Below are 26,627 nucleotides of genomic sequence, written 5' to 3'. Positions count from 1 at the left end.
AGAGCATCCTGGGCAGGACGGACTCCAGATCCATGGACCTGGAGCGTCTTAGGACCCCAGACCAGAAGGCCCCTGTGGACCATCCATGCAACCTCGACGAGGGTAATTTGGCCAAATTGATCAGAATTATAAATGCCCCGGGAGGTAGACGCTGAGATGGACATTAGGGAGTGCTCTGGGGAAAGGGGAGGAAGTGGGTCTGGCAGAGGGAGCAGTCGGCCTCCACAGCAGTCCCAGCAGGGGCCTTGGCCAACTCCACAAGGAGCTCGGAAGCTGGGGTGGCCCTTCAGAGTTGCCCCAAAGTGGGCTCAAGGGGTGAGGTCTTTATACCCTGTGCCAGCCAGTCACAGAGTGCAGCTGCCCAGGACAGAGATGTGACCGTGGGCAAGTCCTTCACCCCTCAAGGTGCACTATGGCACTCACTACCTGCAATACTTTTGGAGCCAGGTGTTGTATTTCTAGGAAGGAATCCTATGGCTACACTAACAAATGACACACATCTAGCCTTATTCGTAACCACAAAGCTACGGACAATACCCTATGGTATGTCCATGTGAGAGCACCCTAGGCAATCATGAACAAGAACGAAGCAGCTCTGTACACCCTCTCATGGAATAAACTCCCAGGTGTGTGAAGTGAAGAGTCAGGAAGCAGAAGAGCCTGGATAAGAAGGGGTGGACGGTGCCACTCAGCTCCATGCCCGGATCCTTCTGTAGTCTCTCCCACCCCATGGGGCTGAAAGCCTAAATCTACACTTCCCAGTTCATTTCTACCAATAGCAGGCGGTTGTGAAAAAGTTGAAGCTAGGACGATGGTAGCAGCCCTCCTCTGTCACTTCTAGCAGGTGCTGAACCTTTCTGAGCCTCAGTTTCTTCACCTGCCAAGTGGGGAGAGTCACAGTGCCCACCCCGAAGGGGCTGAAATAAGATTATGCGGGCAAAGTGACTGAGCCCATGTGTTTGGTTATTGTTCTTGTGTCTGCAACACTGGCCGGAAAATACAGCGGATCAGAGGAGGGCTCAGAAGTCAGACGGCCTGGGCTTACAAACAGGCTTCTGCCAATCATACGTCGGTGACCTTGGGAAATCACGCATTCCCTCTGAGCCTGCGTTTCTGTAGGATGGAGGCAATGCCAGCGCCCAGGCCAACAAAAGAAAGTATGAAGCCTTAGCATGTAAGTGCTCAACAGGTGACAGCTATTACTGTTTTCAACCACTCATTCAGGTGGTAGATATCTGCAAAGAGTAGACTGCGTCCTATTAAGACCTCTTTTTCTGGACTCAACATCTCTAGTTCCTCACACTGAGGCCCTTTGCTCATAGAGGCCAGTCCTCTCCCTCCAATCACTCTCCACAGAAGGCATTCCAGGTTGCGATTCCCTGAGCTGGGTGACACTAGAGTCTGACCAGCATTGTGTGTGTGTGTGTGTGTGTGTGTGTGTGTGTGTGTGTGTGTGTGTACCATCACCTCCCTGTATTCTAAATGTTGTCCTTCAATGATGCAACCTGAAGTAGCATCAGGTTTGGGGGTATTAACAACCATAACCATAGTTCATTGAGCACTTACTATATGTGCCAGGGACTATGCTAAGCATAATGGGTACACTGAATCACTGAATCTACACAGTAACTCTAGGGGCAGAAATTATTACTCTCACTTTGCAGGTGAGGAAACGGATGCTTAGAGATGTTGTAAGTGGAAGGTCAGCACAGCTAAAATATGGGGGAGCTGAGATGCCATCTCTAGTTATCTTAATGTGGAGCCACAATCTTAACCTCCGCCCCATACTTCCTCCCACAGACATTAAGAACTTACTCAACTCAAATCTTAGGTCTATTCTTTTCTTCATGGGATTTTAACAAACAAAGTCTTCCCAATCCTGCTCCTCTTCAGCTGAGTTTTTGAATAGGGCCCTATAGCGTATCCCCACTCAGTTTGATTGCATCAAATTTAATCCCATTCAGCTTCAAGTCACTGGCAAATGCAATTTGGTAAGTCGCTGTTAAGGAGGAGGAGGAGAGCAAAGCCATCTTTGACAAGCCATTAGATAAATTTCTCTCAAGCAGTCATTTCCTAATGGGGGTTATGCTTGACCTGCCACCCTCCCACCGAACTGAATTAACATCCAACCTCCATTTCTCTATCTCACTGACAATTACTTCTTAAAACATCATACGGTATTTATGGTCAATATCTACAGCTAAGATCCATCCGAGGAAGGTTGCCCAGGAAGAATTGTGGATGGAAGGCAAGTGGGTATGAGAAAAAAAAAACATGATGGTCTTGAGTGTTAAAACAATTTTCAGGAGAAAATCCCACCTTTCCTTCCAGAAGACACTTAAGTTGAGGAAATATGTAGTTTGAGGACAAAAGATGAACAGAACTCCAACCAACAGCCTTCCCTGGGACCCACACACATCTATCTAACCCCATCCAACCCTGGTATCACACAAGGACAGGACTCAGGGGAGCCACTGGCATTCGTGAGCAAATCATCTTCTCTTGCCTTTCTCTCCATCGGCTGGAAGAAGGCACTGTCGTTCCTTATGCTTTGGTACCTCTACTAACACTGAGGGAAGACTGACCATGTAATTTCAGCCTTTTCTATTAGAGAAGAATGAAGCCCAAGGCCTGTCTCATGAGCCCTAGTCTGCTCGTCTCGCAGAACTGTGAGTCCACTTGATATTAATCCATTCATCAACCCCATCACTAGTCCCACTGAGGGGTGACGTATACCTGTGGAGACAAAGACCCTTTGCCTCAAATATAAACAGAGGAGAGCTTGGCATGCCAAGTGCCCTGGCCAGAAGCTCTAAGGCCCTGCTAAGACACTGCTGTGAGGCCCTGCAGAGCCAGCAGGGCATTCTGGGTAATGGAATGCAACACGATGCAGTTCCCCCCCCCACGGGCCTCCTTGGGGTGTCTTCACTTCTGGCTCTGCAAGCGCTGAGGCAAGCAGTTTCTGAACTGGGGGGAAAGGGTGGAGAGAAGGGGCGGAGGCTCCCTCTAGGCCAACCACAACTAACTCATTCACTCTGTCCAGCAAAGCTCAGACGGTGCAATTATCTGGTTAATTTGGCCCTTAGTTGGGAGACAGACTTCCAAAATGGGGGGAGGCCAGCTCAGACTAAACAGTGGCTTCCATCCTAAGTCTTCTCCCAAGCGCTAGAGGATGCATGTGAGATTCCTGGGGGATGCTGATGTGACCCACCCATTGATCCAGATGGGGAAATGACAGACAATTGAGACTAAGATGGGGTTGAGGACGGCATGTTTTCCATGGAAAAATGTCCAAATGACCTGCTAAATGGTCTCCTGGCTAATTTGCCTTCTGGCTTCCATGGAGGGGGATGGCTGGAAATGAGGCAGACTCTAAGTTAGCCAATGTTTTCCAGTGGGATGGTAGCCCTCTTACACTGGCTGAGGGTCCCCAGAGCCCCAAGGGGAGGTATTCTTAGGGCAATTCCCTCGGATGCTCCTGCTCTTTGGTTTCATTCCCATAAGCTTGGCCAGGGGAGGCACTGACATAAGAATAAAATTAAAACGTGCCTCTGAGGTTTTCACAAATGGGATCAGACAAGGCTATCGAAGCTGGCAACCGAGCAGTTAACAGATGGTTGATGGAAAACTCTGATTTTTGAAGGGAGATTAAGGAGCAGTGATTTATCTCTGTTGGAAACTGACAGCCTGGAATCTGTGGAACCTAGAAGTGATTCAGCCAGCGAATATCTGCTTCAGTCCTAGTATGTGCCAGGCCCTGTGCTACTTGAGAATGAGATCCAAACAGCCAGGGTCCCTACCCTCATGCAAGTCATCCCACATCTACATACGTGGTTCGACACTCAGATAAGGGCCAGAAAGGAAATGCTGGGAACAACCAAGTTACCTGATGGAGATCAGGGTGTGAGGGCTTAGAGGAGTCTCTGAAGAAGGGATTTTAATGTTAACACTTCTAAGAATCTAACTTGCTTTTTAAGAAAGATCCCTCTGGCTTTAGTACAAAATATAAGTTGGAAGTGGGTGAAAAGATGGGAGTTAGGAGGCCGCTGAACAGGAAGATTGAATAAGAGCAGATGATGGTTCAGCCAAGAATCTGGGCAGTGGGGATGGAGAGAAGGGAACAGACTAGAGAGAGGGGGGCTGCAGAGTCAACAGGATCTGGTCATTGAATGGGCGTACAGCAGAAGGAGAGGGAGGGATCCAGAGACCATAGATTTCTGGCCAAGGTAGAAGGTAGACCTGGCCCTGTTCACTGAGAGAGGAAATGGGATGATGAGTAGGTTGGGGTTGGAGAACATCATGCGTCCTGCTTTGGAGTCAACCAAACTGGATTCCCCACCATTGCACACCCTGCACTCTGGTCTTCTTAACTTTGCACACATCGCTTCTATCTCAGACACTCCTCACGTTGCCAGCACTTGTTGACAGCATATCCATCCTTCAAGACCCATTGCAAATAGCACCCTCTCCTCGAAGCCACTCCTGACTCCCTTAGCTCGTGTGGCCTCTGCTGCCCACAGTGCTAAGTTTGGACCTCTCTTTCCAGGGTCCCACCTGTGTGGAGGCTCTGGGAAGACTTACCTTGCCTCCTTTTCTAGACCACAAGCTTTTTTGGGACAGAACCTCTGCTTCTATAGCCTCGCTCCCCACGTTAGCTAGTAGCATCGTTGACGTTTGACAAATATTTGTTAAGTGAACGAAAATAACCTGCTCTTTGCCATGGGAGGAAAACCAGTGGACACTGGACTGACTTGAAAGCCACAGGATCAAATTGAAATTCAAGTTGTCGGAGTTTTAATACTAAGCCAACTCAAATGAGATGCTCAGAAAGGCTTTCTGTCCCTCCAGCACATCAAACTCGGAGTATTGGAAAAGTCACACCCCTCTCTTCTATTTATTGCACTTTTCTGAGTTGATACCATAGCAGGGACCTTTCCTATATTATTAACTGTTTGCCTTTGGTGATGATGATGATGATGACAAAAGGGTGACATTTACTAAGTGTTGGGATGTGCCAGGCACTGTTCTAAGTACTTTTCATGGACTAACTCATTTGATCCTCACAGCCACCCTATAAGTTGATGCTATCATCACCCAATTGTACACACGAAGACACTGAGATGCAGACAGCTCAGGCCACAGTTAGTTGGGATTTGAACCTAGAATCTGGCCCCAGAGCCCATGCTCTGACATGCTAAAGCCGAGCGCAATTAGGTTCGAGTCCTAAGTTGGCCACTGACTCCCTATGTAGCCTTGAGCAAGTCTGTGTTTCTATGCCCACGAAATGAGGGAACTGAGTGTTGATATTCTTGCTAATTCTAAGAGCCAGTATTCAGGATTCCAATCTCCTTTAAAGCTTTAAGTAATTTATCCCAACAATGATACAAAAAAAAAAAAAATGGTACAAAGACATTAAATCACGTGCCCAATACCCAGAAAATGAGGGAGCCAGGATTCAAAAAAATAGTGCTCCCAGCCCAAGCAGTTCCATGCATCAGAGACCAGGGCAGGGGTGTGGGGAAGTGGGATAATGGAGCAGATGGGCCTTCGGGCTCCCCACACCTATTTCTATCAGAGAAGCTCTACTTGTCTCTATTTTGTAGAATGGGCTCCTACTTAAGATATCCTTAGAATCGGGAAGGTTCTCCTGCTAAAACAAGAAGGTTGAAAACCACTGGACTAAATAATGCTGGAATTTAATGAGACCCCCAGGTATAAGCCAGGATTTTTCTGGTAACCTTGGTTCATTATAGCCACATAAGCTTGGGGTCTACGGTTGCTCCTGGGAATGGCTCCAGCTGTAGAAAAGGTCAGCGTGACAGTGATAAGGACTCCACTCCAACCTACCTGCTCCACTCGGATCTCAATCTCTCCGTTCACCTTCTTTCCTTGGAAATACTTGGCCCTGTGAAGGAAAGGAAGGCATTTCTGAGTAAGGATGCAGACTGCTTCACCCTTTCTCCCTTCTCCCAAAGGCCTTATTACCCTCAGAGGTGGGTATCCAAGCACATTCTCTGCCAACGTGCTCTGACATGACCACTGATTTCCTCAGTATTTATGCGTATTATGCGAGAGGCAGGGAAGAGTACTGATGGGAGAGCTAGAGACTCAGGTTCTCGTTCTGCCAAGGTACTTGACCTTCCTGAGTCTCTGTTTTATCCTAACAGGAAGAAATGAGTACCTGTATGCTATACTTTTAAGGGTTATTTTAAGGATCAAATGAGATAAAGAATCCTACATAAACAAATAGTGCAGAATTATTTTATTGAGTTATACCATATGTAGTTCAGAAAGGACTTATTAAATTGATCTCTCCATTTACTTATTTCTCAATTTGTCCATGTGTCTAGTGAAGTGGACCTTATCTGCTCCTTTGTCCATCCCTCCATCTATCCATCCATCCATCATCCATAGGCCCATCATCCATCCATCCATCCATCCATCCATCCATCCATCCTTCCATCATATTCCCTCCACACCTCTGCATCTATCTTCCATTACCAGTAAACAGCATCCCATCTACTCATTACTTAAGGCAGAAACACAGACATCATTCTTCTTACCTCTTTCTCTCTCCCTATACCCACTGATTCTATATTCCAATTATCTCTCAATCCACCCACTTGCCCACTTTTCTCTAAAAATACCCTAGTCTTGGCCTCCTTCACCTCTCTTCTCATATGGATTCCCTTGTCATCCTCTACTTTTCTTTCATAACACATAATACAAGTATTATTAGTAACCATGTTTAATACCTGTGCCCCTCTGCACGATAAGGCAGTCCTTCAAGGTCAGGAACAAGCTACCTTATTCGTCATTTCATTCCCATCACCTACCAGACTGCTTCACACACAGCAGGAGCTCCATTACTATTTGTTGAATGAGTAAATAAATGAAGAGATAGATTTTAAAAAAACAACACTTGTTTTCTCTGCGACAGGCTGTAACCTGTCGTCTTTCTCATTGAACGCTTATAACCACCACCGCGAGGTAGGGGTTTATTATTTCCTATAGACAAGGACACTGAAACCCAAAAAGATGAAATACTGTGCCTACATAGCTTGCGTGCTGGCCTTCAAATTCCACACCTATGTTTTTTCTTGACCCTGAAAAATAGCAGTGAATGTTGGGGTGCTCCTGGGTCTTCCCACAAAGCAAAAGTAACAGAAGTTTTCATTTGCTCTTTTTGTTGTTGTTGTTAATCCTCACCTGAGGATATTTTTCCATTGATTTTTAGAGAGAGTGGAAGAGAGGGAGAGAGAAAGAAAAACATCGATATGAGAGAGATACATCCACTGGTTGCCTCCCTCACATGCCCCGATCAGGGCCAGGGATCAAGCCTGCAACCAAGGTACATATCCTTTTTAAAAATATATATTTTTTTATTGATTTCAAAGAGGAAGGGAGAGGGAGAGAGAGATAGACACATCAATGATGAGAGAGAATCTTTGATTGGCTGCCTCCTGCAGGCCAAACACTGGGGATCAAGCCCGCAACCCAGGCATGTGCCCTTGACCAGAATTGAGCCTGGGACCCTTCAGTCCGCAGGCCGATGCTCCATCCACTGAGCCAACCCAGCTAGGGTGAGGTACATGTCCTTGACTGAAATTAAACCTGGAACCCTTCAGTTCGTGGACTGATGCTCTATCCACTGAGCCAACTGGCTAGGGCCCATTTCCCCTTTTTAATTGTTGATGAAATGAATAGTTCTTAGTCACTTGCTGCAATCTCACCATGTTAATTAAGCATTTCCATAAATCTTTTCTGGGGCATAGATAGCTCTTTGATCCCAACCCATTTTCTTCTTTTACACAGTGAGAGAGTTTATAGATTGGCACACACACACACACACACACACACACACACAAAATGTATATCCCAACTCCCCATTCTAGGTATGGCCACGAGATTGAGCTCTAATCAATAATTTGCAATGATTACATTCAAGAATCTTCTTAGTTTCTTCTTCCATTCTTTTTCCTGGAACATCAATGCTGCCATCTATTCTTCTCGTCCTTTCATTTGCGGAGGAAAAGAATGCTTTCGACATAGACATCATTCTTCTTACCAAACTTCAGTCTGTCTGCTTCCAAAGTCCACCTACACTTCGCCGATGCTGTGGAGTTCATCGCTTTCCAACACGGCCCGTGTCTCTAATGGACAGCGCTGCTATTCACCTCACTTTTCCTTACAATGTTCACAGGCTCTGATGTCACCGAGGCAGGAGTTTAGTGGGAAAAGGAGCAAGATTTTGTTTTTCTTTCTCCCAGGATGGTCTTATACAAAATGTGTGTAAAGCCAGCCTCATGCAAAGGGAAACTTTTCCCTAATTTGTGGATTTTATCACGAATTCTTAAAGACAGTGTCGGCAAACTCCAGGCACTGGGATAAGCCCATCTCTGATGTTTTGTGGGGCCCGGGGCAAAAGAACAAATGGAGGACTATGAGACCTCCATTAAGTATATAAAATTGATATATAAAGCTAGCAAACATTTAAATAAAACACGTCGATCTGGTCTTCCTTCCATAACAAACACAGTTGCATCATTTCCTGGAAGAGTCAGAATTGAAACTTCTCAGAATTCTGTGCTGCAGACGCTGGGGCTGCTTGTGCGGGCTTGTGGGCTGCCCAGGCCACAAGGCCAAGCTTTGTCCCCTCACCCACACCCCCATCCACAGTTGTCCCTTGGCCATGCCTTGGGAGGATGGATCAGAGAAGTGCAGCCTACCCAGGCCCTGGAATTGGGCCTGGTCCCTTTAGGTAAGAAACTCTAGACTGCACGGCCCTGAGGGAGCCATTGGCAGGGCCCTCCTTTGCCGTCAGGAGGGGTATAGCGGGTAAGGGCCACGGCAGGACTTAGATCAAGGGTCCCTCTAGATTGGGTAGGAGGATTGGGCGAGCCTGGGACCTGGGGGTGGTTACCAATGAAGGCAATCACTGGAATACTGAAGAGAGCACGGATTTGGAATCATACAGGCTTCAGCAAAAGCTCAGCTCTGCTATTCACTCACCACGGACTTAACCCAACTAGGTCCTCGTTTCCTTGTTTGTCAAGTGGTGATTCCATCTACCAGTCAAGGTTGTGGTGACAAAGTCACTTGGTCTTTTCTGTAGTAAGATAGAGTGTCCCAGGCTCCAGGCTGGACCACCTGGCAGCAATCCCAGCTCAATCATTCCCTTGCTCCGTGACCTTGGGTTACTCTTCAACCTTCATGTGCGCCAGCTTCCACTTCTGGGACGTGGGGATAATCACAGTAGCTATTACACAGGCTTGCTGTGAGGATTAAACAAGACAAGACTTACAAAGCACTTAGAACAGCTCCTGCACATAGTAAGCTCCGAAGTCTACAGCCCAGGGCCCAAAACAGAATCAACAAAAACAACAGAGTCCAGCTGGTATGGCTCAGCGGTAGAGTGTAGACCCAGGAACCAGGAGGCCACTGGTTTGATTCCCAGTCAGGGCACATGCCCGGGTTGCGGGCGTGATCCCCACGGGGGGGGGGGGGGGGGCATGCAGAAGGCAGCCGATTGATGTTCTCATCAATGTTTCTATCTCTCTATCCCTCTCCCTTCCTCTCTCTCTAAAAATCAATAAAAACAGATTTAAAAAACACACAAAACCACCAACAACAGAGAACTACTGAGTGTTTACCCTGTGCCTGTGGGTGTCATGTGGCAGGGACCCACAAATAAATGAAACGCAGCCTTATCCTCACGGAGGTTACAAGACAGAATCAGTATGCTTCTCACTCTGATCTGTCCCATCGATGCAATAAGAGATGGATGATGATAATGATAATAGATAAGTGGCATCGATAACTAAAGCCTCAAGCCTTTCACATCCCTCCTCCGATTTGACCCTAATGTCACCCCTGAGAGGTGTCGGGCAGGGAGCAGTCCCCCAAAGTTCCATACGGAGAAGTCCCTGCTCAGTCCCACAAAACCTCTAAGTGGCAACAGTGAATTGCCCCTCATGCTTTAAAAGATCTTGGAGATCCAGACCTTGATTTGAGGGATTCAGTCCAGACCCTGTGGGTCCTCCATGAACTGGACCCTGCTGACCTATGGCCTGTTTCTCCTCCACTTTTCCGCCCACCACACGGACACTCGACTTTCTGCAATTCCTCCAACACGTCCTCTGAGCCTCCGCACGTGTGTTCCCTCTGCTCAGGATGGCCTCCTGCTCTTCTCTGCATGCTGCCTCTTTCTCACTCCAGCAAGTTTTCCTTGAAAGCACCCCCCTAACGAGGCTGGTTTAGGTGTCACCCTTCTAGGCTCCCACAGTGTGCTGTCCTTAACCATTACAGTAGGGATCTCCCTGTGTCGTAACTACCCATTGCTTGTCTGTCCCCTGTCCCCATACACCTAGTCTGTGAGAGCCTGGGAACCCGCAGTGCTCAGTGCTCACCGAATCTCAGCATCCGGCACAAAGGGCCCGGGCCCAGGGCACGTGTTTAACAAATGTTTGCTGACTGGGTAAATGCATCGCGTCTCATGTCTTCCAGGGATAGGCCACAGGGCATCCAGTCCTGGAGACACGTTACTGCCATCTACTGGTACACTGGTGTAATACAGTACAAATCCACACTAACTAGGATGTGGGGTCAGATTGTGCAGTGACAGGCAGCTGGCAGCCTTTGCCTTGATTCTAACCTGGACCCCAGAGCACTTTGTTCCCTACCAGTACCACCCAGGTCGCTCTGGCCTTCCAAGCCCTCACCTTCCCGGGAGGAGCGCTTGTCTTGCCCATCTCCGGGATGTTCACCGCAGGGCCTGGCAGACAGAGGCAGGCTGCAGCGGAGGGTCAGGCGGTCCATCCCCCTGCCTGGCCGCGAGTCAGAAGTCTGTCTCCTGACGGGCCACACAGACTGCTGCCTCCTTGCCGGGGGGCTCATTCAGGCTGGAGCTGCCTGAACAGCTCTGTCTGGCAGAGGGACGGGGAGGGATGGTCTGGAATTCTAGATGCCGTGGGGGCTGGGGTGGCTGCCTCCAGAATTGCCCGGCTGTTTGACCTCAGGTAAAATGGACAGCCCCAGTGTGCCGAGGGCTCTGTCTCCCTCACTCAGACCTCTTCCTGATGCCCTACTAATGTTTATTCTCATAATGAGCTCCCTGATCCTCCTGGCCAATCAGTCAAGCCCTTGGCCTTGGGGAGGAGGAGGGGGCAGCTCTGACTCCACCAAGCTTCCATCTCTGTGGGTGGTCTCCTAGTTTACAGCCACATCAGAGGCACCAGGAAGGAGAATATTATAAAAGCGGCGCTGCCTGGGGTGGGAAACCCCGATTCGGGGAGGCGGGATGTGGTGTGTGAGAAAGATTTATGAGGAGCGGGTACCGAGGCTTTCACGGCTGCAGCAGGGGCGGGAGGATGAGGAGAATTAGCACAAACAGGATCCACCTGCGTCCAAGCAGCACCCTCCCAACAACTCCGCCTGGATGTAGAGTCACGGAGGCTAGGCCTTGGCAATGCCCTCCCCAGGGAGGCGGGGTCAGGGTTGGTCTGTCTCAGGCACAGCCATCTTCCCACTGTGCCCTGGTTGGGGGAGGGGTGGGGGGAACAGGGAGGCAGGAATCGGTTCCATTAGATTTTCATGTTTCTAGTGCAACACGTCAGTGGCCTGGACAGAAGGCGGGGGAGGCGGATGACGGATGAGGGACCACGCAGGAGACCGCTGAGGTGGACACACACAGGTCTTTCCCAATTAGCAGGACAGGGAGAGTCACGTGGCAGTTTGGTGGTTGAATGAATATTCGTCCAAATTCAGAGATCCAAATCCAGCGCCATTATTTACTCCCAGAACAGCTAACCTCCTGGCCCCTTCCCCCTGCCAGAGGACCCTCCAATGATGGGCAGCCTCTCCTTTTAGTTTGGGGGCTCCAGTGGGTTTGGAAAGGGAGAGACCCTCTGAGGGTAACAGGCCCCTCGCACCTGTGCAGGCATCTGTGGAGGTAAGAAACCGAGACCTATTAGGGCCCCAAGCCACAGGATGTGACAGACATCCCCTCATTGGCTGCTGACAACAATAGGGAAGGAGACTTTTGTGGCTATGCCGGGTCACAATTCACATCATCTATTCACTTCCTCATTGTATCACTATTGACTGAGGCCCATAGGGACTGGGCACCCTGCTAGGCATGAAGGGAAAGGCTGATAAGAGTTTCTGCTCTTATGGAGCTAACACGCTCTTAGAAAAGTCATAAAACTAAACAGGTGAAAAAGAAATGATGAGGACTATGAATAAAATGCATGAAGCGATAGAGGATACATGTGAGGAGCAGGCGGGCTCTTGAATTACGTTGGTCAGGGAAGGCACTTGCACTTTTATTGACCATCTGCTATATGCCAGAGCCTGCAGGCTCTAAGGAAACCAGGGTAAAGATAGCATAACCAGAGGAAGAGACATATAAATGGATGATAACCACACAGGGCATTAGCCCAAAGATCCCAACCCAGTCTGAGGCCCAGTTCATTCATCAATCCATCCAATGTTTGGTACTACTCTTTGCCAGGGCCGCGGGCCTTGTAGATGAATGCGAGAGGGTCTGAATGTGTGTGTATGTGTGAGAACAGAGGAGAAATGAGTTAGGTAGATGCTGTGGGCACCCAGAGCGGGCGATGAATCTTCCTGGGGCATGTCCCTCAATGTATAGGAAAAATGAGCAATAGGCATGGAGTGGGAGGTCTAGATTTGAGTTGGTAGCTCTGGCACTGGCTGTATGATTTTGGACAAGCCTCTACTTCCTCATCTGTAGAATGGGGATAAGAGAATCTACCCATAGGGTTGTCATGAGAATTAAATGAGGATGCAGAATTAAATGAAAACCTGCTAGCAGGTGTGCTGATCACCTGTGGGCTGCTAGGGTGGAACCTCACTTCTCTAGGTAAAGAGGGGGGTTGGGCACCACCAGCCTCAGAGATAGACCCAGGTCCTGTCCAGCTCTGTTTATTTCCTAGCCCTGCCTGACACAAACGTCAACCCTCCCGAGTCTCAGTTTCCCTTGTACACGTGAGAACATGAATATGTCTGCTATAAGTCCCCCGTGAATGACCTCCCTGACACATGGCAGGTGTTTAATGTCATCTCTTCCCCTTCTGTCCGTCGAGGGCTGAGTTCAAGTGATGGGTCATTTTCTCACTCCAAGAGGAGGAAGGGGGCAATATCTTTCTTGCTCTGAATGGAACTCCTGCTTCATGTCCAGTGTGATGGAACCCTGCCCTGGCTGCTCCCTGGCACAGGCCTTTAGGGTAAACAAAGTAATCAGCCATCCACTCCCTGCGACTACAGAGATGGGCTAGAACGTCATCTCCAAGTCCCTACCCCTCTCCTCTCCAAAGACACAACACTGTGTCACCCTCATTCCCACAGATATCTCAGAGTCCACAACTTGCATTCCGCCAAAAGGGTTAACATTTAGAAGGTTAAGCTGTTCCCTCAGCAAACATTTAATGAACATCTAGTAAGAACCCAACCAGGGGAAGTTCCCATGGGAAAGATAATGCACTCAAAGGTAATACATACCCAGATGCAAGTGACTAATACACAAGCATTCTAAAAAAGGGATACAGATGGTATACGGAAGATGAGAAGATGGGGACCATGAGAATATTGAATGCACAGAGGAAGACTGAGCGAATTTATTTCTTCTCCCTCTCTCCTTCCCTCCCCTCATCCATTTATCCATCCATCCATCCATCCATCCATCCACTTATCCATCCATCCATCCATCCATCCATCCCTCACTCACCCATCCATCCATCCACCCATTTTTCCATCCATCCACCCATTTTTCCATCCATCCATCTATCCACTTATCCATCCATCCACTCATCCATGCATCCATCCACTTATCTATCCATCCATCCATCCATCCATCCATCCATCCATCCATCCATCCATGGTCTATTATGTGCTCAGCTCTATGCTAGTCCCTAGGAATTGCACTGAACAAAACAGCCTCCCTGCCCTCCTGGTACTTAGTCTAACAGGAGACAGGAGAGGAGCTAGACTGCATATCTGCCCTGACTCCTGTCCTATTTATCAGAAGTTGCCAACTGGCAAACCTCATGGAGTCCACAGTCCTGTGTTATTGGACTTGAATTGTATATTTCCCATTTTAAAATAGAATACAAATTCCAGATCCCTGGCTTCCTTTGAAAACCAATCACGGCAGCATCAGGCCCTTATCTCGCATGGTAGACATCGCTGAGTGGGCCCCAGCTGCTGCCTTCGAAGGACCATCGGTTCTCACGCCCAGCACGGTCCCCACTGCTCTTTGTCATCTCGTTGGAGCTGAAGCTGAGCGGCAGATCCACTTTTCACAGAGCTGGTGCTGTTGTTTCCTTACAGTGGGGAAGCATTTCTCTACGCCTATCCCTTTTCCTACCACCTGTCCCTTCACTCACCGCCTGGCTTATATCCTGTGAGCAGCTGCGCAAGCAACCTCTAATTTAACTAATTCCCTTCTGAAGATGGCAATTAGCTCAGCGCAAATCTTCAGGGAACACACACCCCTGCCCTTCCTGCAAACCCAGGGTGGGAGGTGAGGAAAATGGACACGTAGCCCCACCCCCTCTCCCGCCGTCACAGCCAGCCTCCCTCCTGCCCAGGAAGCACGTCCCAGGCAGGCGTCCACAGGCCCCGGAGAAGAGACGTTCTGTAAAGAGGCTGGCACCTGCCAGGCGCCCTGCATCCCCCAGGGCAGGGCTGTCACCGGGCGGGGTGAAGTCTGTAGGAACAGGCACAGCTATTACTAGGAAAGCCCATGGCGCCTGGCCGATGTGGCTCAGTGGTTGAGCGTTGACAGCGTCGACCTATTGAACCAGGAGGTCAGGGTTCAATTCCCGGTCAGGGCACATGCCCGGGTTGCAGGCTCGATCCCCAGTAGGGGGCACACAGGAGGCCGCTGATCTATGATTCTTTCTCATCATTGATGTTTCTATCTCTCTCCCCATCTCCTTTCCTCTCTGAATGAATAAAAATATATATTTTTAAAAAGCCCATGGCAGCTGCGGGACTCCTCCATTCAGAGCGCCTGGGTGAGAAAACCACGTTTTGGAGGATGAGGGAAGACTCACAAGTTAAACTGCTGAACTCCTCACAGACACATCAAGGCAAGAGCAGGGAAAGCGACTGAGACAGAGTCAGGGAGGACACAACGAAAAGCTCCAGGCCCCGCGAGTGTCCTGCTCAGTGAAATAAGTCCGTCAGGGAAAGACAAGTATCACATGATCGCACTCATATGTGGAATCTAAGGAACAAAATAAAATGATGAACGGAGTGGGTCCAGAGACACGGAAGCATGGAGCAGAGCGTGGAATCTCAGAGGGAAGGCCAGGGAGGGTGGGTGGGTGAGAGGTCATCAACCAAAGACCTTGTATGCATAGATGCATAACCCATGGCCACAGACAATAGGGTGCTGAAAGCCTGGGGAAGGCTGGAGGGAGTCAATGGGGGGGCGGGAGGGGAAAGGAGGGACATATGTAATACTTCAACAATAAAGAATTAAAAAAAAAAAAAGCTCCAGGCCCCAGAATCCTTTAAGGGCTTGTAGGCTGACCCTCTATAGTCGGAGCCTCTTCTGCATTATCCCTCCTAAATGGCCAGCCCAGCTGCGCTTGGACACCTGCATGTGACGGGGAGCTCATCCCACCAGGCGGCCCACCCCCTCACCAGGCCGCCCACGTGATCTCTGGCTGGCTTTCCCATTCTGTACATTGCGCTGAAGTACGTCTCCCTCTTCGCTGGCCCCACTGGTCCCGGTTCTACCGATAGGGAGCCACAGGAAACAAGTCCTCTACCTGGGCTGTTTCTCAGCCTGGCTCTATGTTATTTAAAAAACAATACGGTTTCCTGAGCTCCAATCCAGATGTTCTGACTGAGTAGTTCTAGGGGGACGTCTCATCCACTCTGACTTCTGGTAGCAGCACCCCCCTAGATGCTTCTGCGTGGATGGGACCACGCCTCTCCCTCGCACGGTCTTGGTGCAACTGTCCTCAGGACACACTTCGTCCCCTGGAATTGGATTTTTTTGAGCCAAGAGGCAGCAGGCCGGAAGGAGCCCAGAGCTGACTTCTCCAGAGACTGCCCACAAGTCCCTGCATCCTAGGTCCTGGCAGAGCCCGGGGTCCTGACCTCTCCGAGACGAGGGTCTTCACTGTTTCTTTGGATTCTGTGAGCCTCCCACGTATTTCCAATACGCCCCCATGTTGCCCGAGTCAGCCAAAGGCTATTTCTTTTCCACGTAAAGAGCCCTGCCCCATACAGAAGGCGCCTGGGAATCTGAATGTCATTCTGATGGAAACAGTCTCCTGGGGACCGAGATCTCGGTCCAGCGACACTGTGTGACGTGTGAGGAAACTGAGGCCGAGAGGAGAGTGGCTGCAGGGCGGGAGGTGGCACTGCACCCGCAGAGAAGGGGAGATTAGGGAGAAACAGCATCCATCGGATTTCCTCTCCCCACATCCCCGTCTTCTGCCCGAGGACATTTCCCCCAGATTTTCCAGCCACCGCTTCAGAGGCTAAGACTCTACCAGGGCGGGAGAGACAGCCCTCGGCTGTTCCCCCCTCCCCCGCTCTCCCCCGTGAGCTGGGGTAGGAAGCGGCAGGGGCACCAGGCCTCCGGATTGGGCGCTCAAAGACCTCACGGAGAGAGGTCAGCACTTGAAACATTCCTCAAGGCAAAGGGCTGGGGCTCGGGTGCCGCACAAGGCCCTCACTGTGTGCGCACATTGTCTGCCCCATACAAGGGGCCGGGCCTGGGAAAGGGGAGCCCGTCTCCAGGCGACTGGGCAGGCTGCTGGGGAATGCCAGGGCCCTCCCCTCCCCCAGGCACCAGGCACCAGGGCCAGGCCTTCGGGGGGGAGGGGCCGGGGTGCCAGGGGGAAGGGGGGAGTCCAGAAGTCCAGTGTCACTGCAGGTGGCGCTGCCCGGCTTGTGGGAGGCAGCGAAGGAAGCCACGAGGAAGGTGACCTTAGGCCTGCCCTAGCTCCCTCTCCCATCCGCCCCTGCACGAGCCTACAGGAAACCGGCAGGGCCTGCCCTTGTCCAAGGAGAGTCTGAGGGTAGGGGAGGGGTGGGGGAGACATAAGGATTCTGCTCCCCAGGGCCAACTGCCTTCAACACGGAGGTGTGTGCCTCAGCTCTGAGCCCCCCAGCTAACTCTGGGAGGAGGGGACCGAGTCCACCCTCGTCTTCTCATTTTCAGAGACCAGATCCCCTCCCCCAGGGTTCTGGAAGCCGGCCCTCCAGCACACCCCGCTGAACCCAGACGCATGCCAAGTGGCTTCCTTCCGCCTGGCTCCCAGCGCCGCTATGTTCACCCGCAATTAGTAACTGCAATTACTTGTTAATAACGGTTACCATTTCGTCGCCTGTTCCGACAGGCTAAGCCCTGAACCAGCCCCACCCAGGCCATCATTTCTAATCTTGTCGATAACACGTCACAATAGAAATGGCACGGTCCGGCCTTACCGCTGAGGAATGTGAGGGTCAGAGGTCAGGCGTGCCCAAGGTCACGGAGGGCGAGGGGAGGATGGAGAGCCAGGCGGCCTGCCCGGGACTGGCCACGCTGCTTTGCTCCCTCTCTGCTGGGGACTGACAGTCCTCAGGCCTCGTCGCAGGCAGGGAAAGCTGCTCTCTGAAAATGGGGTCATGGGGGGGGTCTGGTCTGGCTCCCCAAACAGAACAAAAGGAAGCCCAAAGGCCAGGCTCTCACTGGGCCTGTCCCATAAACAGAGTGGTCAGATAAAACACAGGACAGCCTGTAATCTGAATCCCAGATAAAAACAAATAATGTTGTAGAGTCTGCACCAAATATTGTGTGGGATATATTTATACTAATTCATCGTCTATCTAAGTATTAGTTAGGCATTCTATATTTTAATTTGCTAAATACGGCAACTCTCCCCCCCAAGCCACGTCTGGTGAAGCCGGCTGTGAGCTCAAACCCTCCGCAGGTGGCACAGTGAGGAGCGGAATGTCCTGGTCCCCATGTGGCCAGTTAGACGCACTGCGAGGCTTCGAGGCAGCCCAGACGCCCCGCATCCTCAGGCCCCCGAGGTGAAGGCTGGGGCCTTTGGGTCATCAGCTGGATGAGAAGGAGGGGGACCCCAGGGGCAGTATTGGGGGACACAGCAGGTAAGGTTCCCAAATTCTAGGGTACTGAGTGTTTTCAGGGAAAGACTCCCCCCAACCCCCAGGGCATTCTCAATCCTGAATTCTCCCATCATGATAACAGCGTTTAGCAAGAGCATCCACTCATTCATTAACCAAGTCATCTCACTATCCCATGTGGCCCTGTGTCAGGCACTGTGCTAGGCTCCCAGGACAGAGGTTACACAACGGAGGCACAAGACCGCGTCACACTGAACACACCGAAAACACCCATGATGGAGAGGAGCAAAGTGCTCTCACCGGAGCCTCACGGCACAGTGGTCGGCAAACTGCGGCTCGCGAGCCACATGCGTCTCTTTGGCCCCTTGAGTGTGGCTCTTCCACAAAATACCACGGCCTGGGCGAGTCTATTTTGAAGAAGTGGCGTTAGAAGAAGTTTAAGATTAAAAAATATGGCTCTCAAAAGAAATTTCAATCGTTGAAATGTTGATATTTGGCTCTGTTGACTAACGAGTTTGCCAACCACTGTCATAGCACCCCGTGAGCTCAGTGCTAAGGCAAAGGCAGCGGTATTCTGATTCCCACTTTACAGATGAGGAAACTGAGGCGCAGGAAGGTGAAGTGGCTTGGCCGAAACCACAGAGCAGGTGAGTGGCAGGGCTGGGACTTCAACCCCCACCTGCCACCTGCGAGCTCTGATTTTCTGCATTTTATCCCCGTTCCCGTTTGAACCCTCTTGGGGGACACGTCTGACGTGTGTTAGGAGGGTCTCTCCTTTACCACCAAAGCACAGGGAAAGGAACAGAGAGCCTGTCGAAGCTCCCTTGGTGATTTACAAAGAGGAAGCAATCCCAGGGGGATTTCCACAAAGTGCCAGTTTCCATACCTGAGCTACAGGATGGCTACAGGGACCCCCCTTGTCCCCGGCACCCAAGGGCTCCAGCAGGGCGGGGCCGCCTGGCTCCAGGTGAGCACTTTCCTCTGAGGGGAAGGTCACCAGAGTCCTGTGCTTGGCCGCCGGGCTATCACATGGATTCCCCTCCCGCCGACCTCAGATGCCGGGTGCTGCAGGTGCGGGCACGCGTGTGGGGCTCAGTGGGCTGGCGTTCTCCGCACAGCACAGCGCCTGTGCTCAGGCGAGCGGGAAGAATGACAGGAGAACAGGGCAGTCCAGGACGGTCAGAGCAGGATCCCAGATGCCCCTGGCATCTGTTTCGTTTTTGGGCTCAGAGCCTCAGTTTTCCTTGTTTATAAAATGGGAACAGTCATCGTACTCCATGAAGTTGTTGGGAGGGTTCGATGGGAGAATCGATGAAGACCCCCTAGCACGATGCTGGCCACGGAAAGGCACAGACGCCTGTCCCAGGACAGCGGTGACGACACAACCCCGCATGTTTATTCACCTGTGCGGTCACTCACTTCTCAACCCAGACTTTCAGCATCGACCTCGGGCCCAGCACCAAAGCCCTGCGCAGCGGTCAGCAGGAGGCGTGGCGCCGTCCGCAATGCCTTTAAAGAAGTTAGTCCCACAGCAAGGAGGCCCTGGAGAGGATCACGCTGAGCGAAATAAGCCAGTCAGAGACAGACAAGTATCACATGATCTCACTCATCTGTGGAATCTAATGAACAAAATAAACTGATGAACAAAATAGATCCTGAGACACAGAAGCGTGGAACAGACGGAGGAATCTGAGAGTGATGGTGGGGGTGGGTGGGTGGGAGGGAAGAGATTAACCAAAGAATTTATATGCAGCCCTAGTCAATTTGGCTCAGTGGATAGAGCATCAGCCTGTGAGCTGGAGGGTCCCAGGTTCGATTCCGGGCAAGGGCACATGCCTGGGTTGCAGGCTTGATCCCCAATAGGGGGTATGCAGAAGGCAGCCAATCAATGATTCTCTCTCATCATTGATGTTTCTCTCTCTCCCTCTCCCTTCCTCTTTGAAATCAATAAAAATATGTTTAAAAATAATAAATAAAGTGTATCAATTTATTGTTGAAAAAAAGAATTTATATGCATATATGCATAACCCATAGACACAGCCAATAGTGTGGTGAAGGCCAGAGTTGGGGGGCAGGTGCAGGCTAGAAGGGGTCAATGGGGGGAAAGAGGACATCTGTAATACTTTCAACAATAAAGATAAACTTAAAAAAATACGTTAGTCCCGTATAAGTCCCAGACTCGCCACTCTCCTCCTGCTCAGGTTCCTGGAGCAGGTGTGTGATCTCTCTATGCTCTCCTTCCTCACCTGTAAGACGCACTCCTCACCCACCACCGGGAGTGCTGAGCAGTGGTGTGCTGGCAAATGCTTAACACCCGGCTCTCTGGGGAGAGCTGGAAGCCCTGGTGTATAGCACTTGCCAATTTCTGTGGTGTAAATACCCTCACCGGGCCCACTGTGACTTTCTCTTGGATTGAGTAGGAGATGAGAGAGAAAAGGGGGGTGTAAGATTGCCACCAAGGTCACCCCTTACTCATACCAATAACTCATCACCTCCAAAATCACTCATTCAATCAACAGACATTTCCTGATGATACAAGACAGCATCTAGGGTGTGTGTGTGGGGGGGGGGGGGGGGCGGGGTGAGGGAGGAAGGGCAGGGGGTGGGGGGAGGGGAGAGACACAAATGACAGTACATGTGATAATTCTGAGTGAACCTGGAAATGCACAAGGCACTTTAATGGGTATCATTAGCATGATTTAGTAGGACAGGTAGCCTGTTTGTAGTCTGGAAGGATGGTAGTTTAGGGGTGTTTCAAACAAACAGACAAAAAAAAAAAAAAAAAGATCTTCATTTCCTCCCCAACCAATAAAACAGGAAAAAAAAAAAAAAAGAAATCATAGGGAAGAGGGAGAATAAAAGGGACGGTAACAATACATCACTGCTGGAACGGAATGGCAGACATTCTAGGAACAAGGCCACAGGTGAGGCAGAGGAGGGGAGAGTTCCAGAGGCCCTGGAGGGAGGGGCTGGGAGTGCAGGTTTAACTGCTTCTATGCCCCCCTCACCCCAATACCCCTCATCAACCCCATCCAGGCTCTGGTAATGAGCAATCTTTTTTTCCTTTTTTTTTTGTCATGATCAACGTTTTGATTTTGAAAATCAAAGCTAGAGTTTTGATACATTCTGTGGGCAATAGTAAAAAATGTTGCCTCTTTTTTTAAACAATTTCAAATACCTGCCTTACAGTTACTCTAGCATACTGAAACATCAGGAGCCAAGAGTTTATACACAGGTGAGTAAACACAGAGACCCCGCACCTGTGTGGGCTGTACTGTTGACTCCTAAGGTAGTCTCAGGTCCCATGATGCCCATTTAAAGTTACCCCTTAGGCTGGGGTGGGGTGATGACAGCTGCTAATGGGATACTCCCTGTGTGCTGAGCACCAGGCATATAAAAGAGAATAAGACACTGGCCTATTATTGCAGAAGAGACACTCACTGAACAGCCAATTATAACACAATGTGATGTGGGCAGCCACGGCACAATGAGGTATGTGTTAAGATATACAGAGAGGTGGCTGTGAGCACCAATGGCAGGGTGGGGTGCATCAGGGAAGACTTCACGGAAGAGGTGACACCTGACCAGGCTTTGAAGGAAGAAAGGAAGTTGGCCGAGTGAACCAGATAGAGAAGGGTATTTCAGGCGGCAGGAAACAGAATATGCGGAGGCAAAAGGGGGCATGTTTGAGAATACAAGTTGTTTGCTGTTCCTCTGGAATAGGCAGCAAGGCGGGAAGCGGAGGTGCGGAACTAGAGGGAGGGCAGACATGCCTAGGACTCTGAATTTGAACTTGAGGGCAATGATGCACCACCAAAGGGTTCTACAGGGGATGCACGGGGGCATGGGAGCACACTGAGGGCAAGGCCGCAGGCCTGAGGCCAGTGAAGCTGCTGGAGACACGCAGGCAAGAGAAGAAGCGGAGAGACAGCAGGGCTAAAGAACACTGAGCTCGAAACCCCTGTTCTTTATTCCTCCTTCCTCTTGTGGTTCTCAAGATGGACCGACCTTCGCTCATCCCAGAGGACATCACCAACTCTAGTTCACACCTACTCCTGAGCTAGGCCTGGGGGTCCAAAGCTCCCCAACACCCGTGCCCTAGCCAGGCTTCCCTCCAAGGACAGTCCCCCAAAGAAGTGGGATCTTGAAGTGCTGAGCCAGGAGTCCTGCTTCCCAGCAAAGTTGGCTCTGGGACCCTCTATCTCTACTCAGAAGATGAAAAGTCCCCTTCCCCAGGTCACTGGCCAGGTAGCAGAGTGGCCTTGGGGCCCAGGCTGGTTCACAGAGTCTAGGAGCTGGAGTCTGCCAGGGGGGAAAAGTGGGCGGTTCCTGCAACTCCCTCACCTGCAGAGATACCTGCCAGCAGGAAGGCCCCCGGATTGGGTGGAAAGACGGGGCGCTGGGGCTGAGAAGGGAGAAAAGGAAGCAGCTTGTTCCTGGTGGGTTCCCTCTCAGTCCAGAGGGTGGATGGTGGATTGTCTCCCTGTCTTTATCATCTCAAAGGGGGAAGGAAGGGGCTGTGGGAGCTGGCTCCTCCCCCTCAGCAACTCTCCCTCTCAGGAGATGGTCCCACAATGAAGGGGAGGTTGGGCAGGGGCCTAAGGAAGGCAGCCCAGGCTGGGCCAAAGCTGCCCTGGACAGTGGGGCTGGCCCGCCACCTGCTGGCCACTCTTGGGAGTGGGGATAGGAATCTGCAGGGAAGGACAGAGATTCTGAGCCTCCAGCATCCGTTTGGAGAAAGTTGGGAATGTATTGAGATGAAGAGAGGAAGTTTGCAGAGTGTAAAATGGAGTTCTGAATGAGAAGCTGATGTGCCCGCGGGCAGGGAGTTCCTATCACAAACATTCAATGATGCAGAGCCAACTTCCAGCCAATGGATGAGTCTGAGCTCCTCACTTCTCCTTTCCTTCCCACCGCGGGGCAAGAAGAAGACTGCTGTTCTCCAGACCTGATTGAAACACGGGCATAGGAACACGACTGAAATAAAACATGAGAAATTCCTTTAGCCAAACTGGTGCCCCCGGCCAGTGTGCACAGCCTGAAATTCACACATTGGCCGTCCCTGTGGGTTACAGGGAGCGAAGACCGAGGCCATTCATTGCATTGCAACCTCATTCCCTGTGCCCTTCCACTCTATCACACCGCCTATGGGCACGGGGAGGACAGAGACCAAGACGGCTAAAGCTGCACGAAGGTTACAATAGCCTGCAGTAGTAACGGACACTTTTATGGGTTTGTTTTTATTTTTAGTTTGTTTGTTAATCCTCACCCAAGGATATTTTTCCATTGATTTATTTTTTATTTTTTTCCCATTGATTTTTTAGAGAGAGTGGAAGGGCGGGGGAGAGACAGAGAGAGAAATACCAATGGGAGACACATTGATCATCTGCCTTCTGAATGCCCCACACTGGGAATGGAGCCCTACAACCCGGGTATGTGCCCTTGACCAGATCGAACCCAAGACCCCTCAGTCTGCAGGCCGACGCTGTATCCACTGAGCCACACAGCTAGGGCAATATATTCTTAAATAGCATTTACTGTCTATCAGCACTTTTGTATTAACTCAGATTTCAATCTTACTTCCATTTATTAACCCTACAAGGTAGGTATTATTATCACTCCCACTTGGGTGTAGTAACTTGCAAAGGTCATAGAGGTACAATAGAGTAGAGACTGGATTTGAACCTGGAGAGCCCAGCTCTGAAGGCTGTGTTCTTAATCACCGCACCATGCTGCCATTTATCAGCTCAGCCTCCATCCAGGAAGTGGCTTTCCTGACACATAGGTGTTTAAGTACCTACCCATCACCAAATCACGGCAAACCCTGACTAAGCCAGCAGACAACTCGAAACCAAGGCCAGACACTGGGTTAAAGAGAAACAGAGGACAGCAGAGACCATGCAGGCGTGCAATCACCGGGTGCACTGCCGACAGACTGCACAGGCCAGAGGCCCCGGAGACAACACCTCTGCAGAAAGCGTCCCTGAGCTCAGAGCCGAAGGACAGCGCTCTCCATAGATAAGCACGCAGCAGAGATGGACAGGCTTCGTGACAAGAGCCCTCGGCAAGCACCGCACGGAAGACAACACAGACCGGGTCAGAACAGGGGCCACGCACATGACCGCTGTGGTTAAGATGACGTGGTTTCTCGGCAGGAAAGTGAAGACTGACACTGAACCTGCTCAAGACGCTTCAATGGTGACTATACTGAATACGTACTGTAAACTCCATCTTCCACTCAGTCATTCCCAACCTGAGCTAACGTCTCAAGGGATGAATGTGGGTGCAGCCTGCCTGTTAGGATAACAGAGCGTCTGGGGTACTTAGTGAATGGGCGCATTAATTCATTCATTTAATACGTATTTCCTGGGTGCCTGCTATGTGGCCTCCTTTGGACACACCTGGATGCAACTTCCTCTCCAGCCCCGTGGCCATCCGCAGGTGGCCTGTCCGAACTGCCCTGGACAGGGAGCTGCCACTCTCCACAGGGGGGCTCACGTCCTGGACTAGTAGTACTTATCTCCTGTCTGTACCCAAAATGTGGAGGAGACACCTGGTCTCCACCTGCAGCTCCAGTGAGAAGGGCCTGCTCCCCACTCACCTCAGCCCCGAAGGCCGTGTCTTGCACTCACCTGGTGCTCAGTAACCACCTATGGAACAGCCCCTGCAATGACATTGGCACACCTGTCTGGTCTCTGCTCCGAGAGCTCACCATGAAAGGAGGCTGCAAGGAGTTTCGCTTCTACCCACCTCCGGTGTTAAGAGGCCAGACCACCAGCGCAGGTAAGAGCTGGGCTGCAAACCCAGCCACTCAGGTCGCAGGGGTTTTAGTGAGGACTGTGGGCCTGGGCTGGTTTCCTTTAATCTCATAGAAACCTCATTTAATGGGGTGGAGGATGCCTGAGGCTGAGAGAGGTGAAGCAACTATCTCAGATCTTCCAAGTTTTCTGTCTTTAGGAAGGTAAGAGGGTGTATAATATATAATGCTTCCTGTTGGCTCTGGGCTGCACCCCATATGAAACGCATGAAGATGCTTGCAGCCAATCATATGGCCAAGCAGCGAGTGGTATAAAGAGACTATTATAGTCTCCTGTTCCTTCAGCTCAGGGCTGGCTGTCAAATGGATTACAACACCTGTTTTAGTTTCTAGAGCTTCTAGGATTTGCAGGTAAAGGATTGAGGACCTGTAGGTGCCTCACACCTGGCACCTTGTAACCACATGGCCCATGCTCGTCTCCCTCCCTCCAGCCGGTCTCTGCACCACCCAGCCTCACCGAGCCCCACCAGAGCGAGATAAGCCTCATCTCCTCTCTCGCCCACAGCTGGCAGGACTGCAGTTCCGCTTACCAGTCTGTGTGGGCATCATCGATCACCAACAGGACCCTGGGCCTTTGAACAACCGGTGTGGAGGGAGCCGGAGGCTCCACCGGCCCCGCGGGGGCCTGCGAGCTCTGCTTCATGGCACTGGAGAAGGAGCTGAAGAGGCTGGACCCTGGCGAGGAGAAGGAGGCCGCCAGGGGCTGGGGGTGCCTGCGCTCCATGGCCGGGGACGAGGGCGAGCTGGTGGAGCTGTCCGGGCGGTGCAGGTCTGCCATGTAGCCATTGGGCAGGTTGGCCACGAAGCTGCTGTCCGAGAGGCGTCGCCGGAGGAAGTTCATGGCTGCAGATGGAGAGATGGCTGGTTCCTCCCCACGTGGGTCTAGGAGAGGCCGGGACACAGGCTGCCAGGAGACGGAGTAGGGGGTCTTGGACCAGAAGGGCAGAGGGATCCCTCACGGGACAGCGTCAGGGATTACCTGTGGAAATAAGCCAACACACACGTGAGCAGAAACAACCTCCGCCCCTAAGAGCAAACAGACGTGGCCCCTTCCTGCCTGATGCTGGGGCAATGTCAGGTGGGACACCCTTTAGAAAAGATGTAATTAGAGCACACCCTTTTAACCTACAATTTCCATTTTCTAGAATTCTAGCCCAAGAAAGGAATCTGAGTTCCAGGGAAAGCCTCCTGCACAAATGTATTTCCCTCAGCAGTCTTTGCACCAGCGAAATCCTAGAAAGGATCTCAATGCTCAATCCCGGGACGGCTGAGTAAATAAAGCACAGAACAATTACTCAGTGAAACCTTATGTGGCTATTAAAAAGGGTACTTAAAAAAGGATTTTTGGTAACAAAAAAAAACTCATGTCTGAAATAAAAAGATCACGATACTAGAGTATAGGTACAGAATGACTACAACCACATAAAAGTTCAAATAACAAAGCGTTGGAAACAAAATATATCGGAATATTAATGTTAACGGTGGTTATATTAGGGTAATGCAATTACATGGTTATTCCTTCCCTTTGTGTCCACTGGTATAAAATTTATTACATCCCCTCAGAAAGTTCTCTGGGCCACTTTCTGGTCAGGTGACACATCCTCAGAGTCAAACACTCTTCTGATGGATTAATTTTACCTCTTCTTGAACTTCATATAAATGTAATCAATGTACCACTTTTTTTGTACACGGCGTC

General features: G+C 50.7%; 1 protein-coding gene across 1 annotated transcript in view; it reads right to left on the bottom strand.

Moving 5' to 3' along the window:
• Positions 1–25,772, bottom strand: part of SYN3 (synapsin III) — a gene marked incomplete at its 5' end in the record, with an annotated part of 352,341 nt that extends 326,569 nt beyond the window's left edge. Inside the window, 2 exons of the mRNA XM_079775841.1 lie at positions 5,848–5,905; positions 25,462–25,772. Of these exons, the coding sequence (XP_079631967.1) occupies positions 5,848–5,905; positions 25,462–25,772 (369 nt within the window). The remainder of the gene's footprint in view (positions 1–5,847; positions 5,906–25,461) is intronic.
• Positions 25,773–26,627: the final 855 nt, after the last annotated feature.

Source organism: Cnephaeus nilssonii (genome assembly GCF_951640355.1).
Source record: "Cnephaeus nilssonii genome assembly, chromosome: 6".
Taxonomy (NCBI): domain Eukaryota; kingdom Metazoa; phylum Chordata; class Mammalia; order Chiroptera; family Vespertilionidae; genus Cnephaeus; species Cnephaeus nilssonii.
Note: the sequence above shows the minus strand (reverse complement) of the source record. Positions and strands in the feature narration are given on the sequence as shown.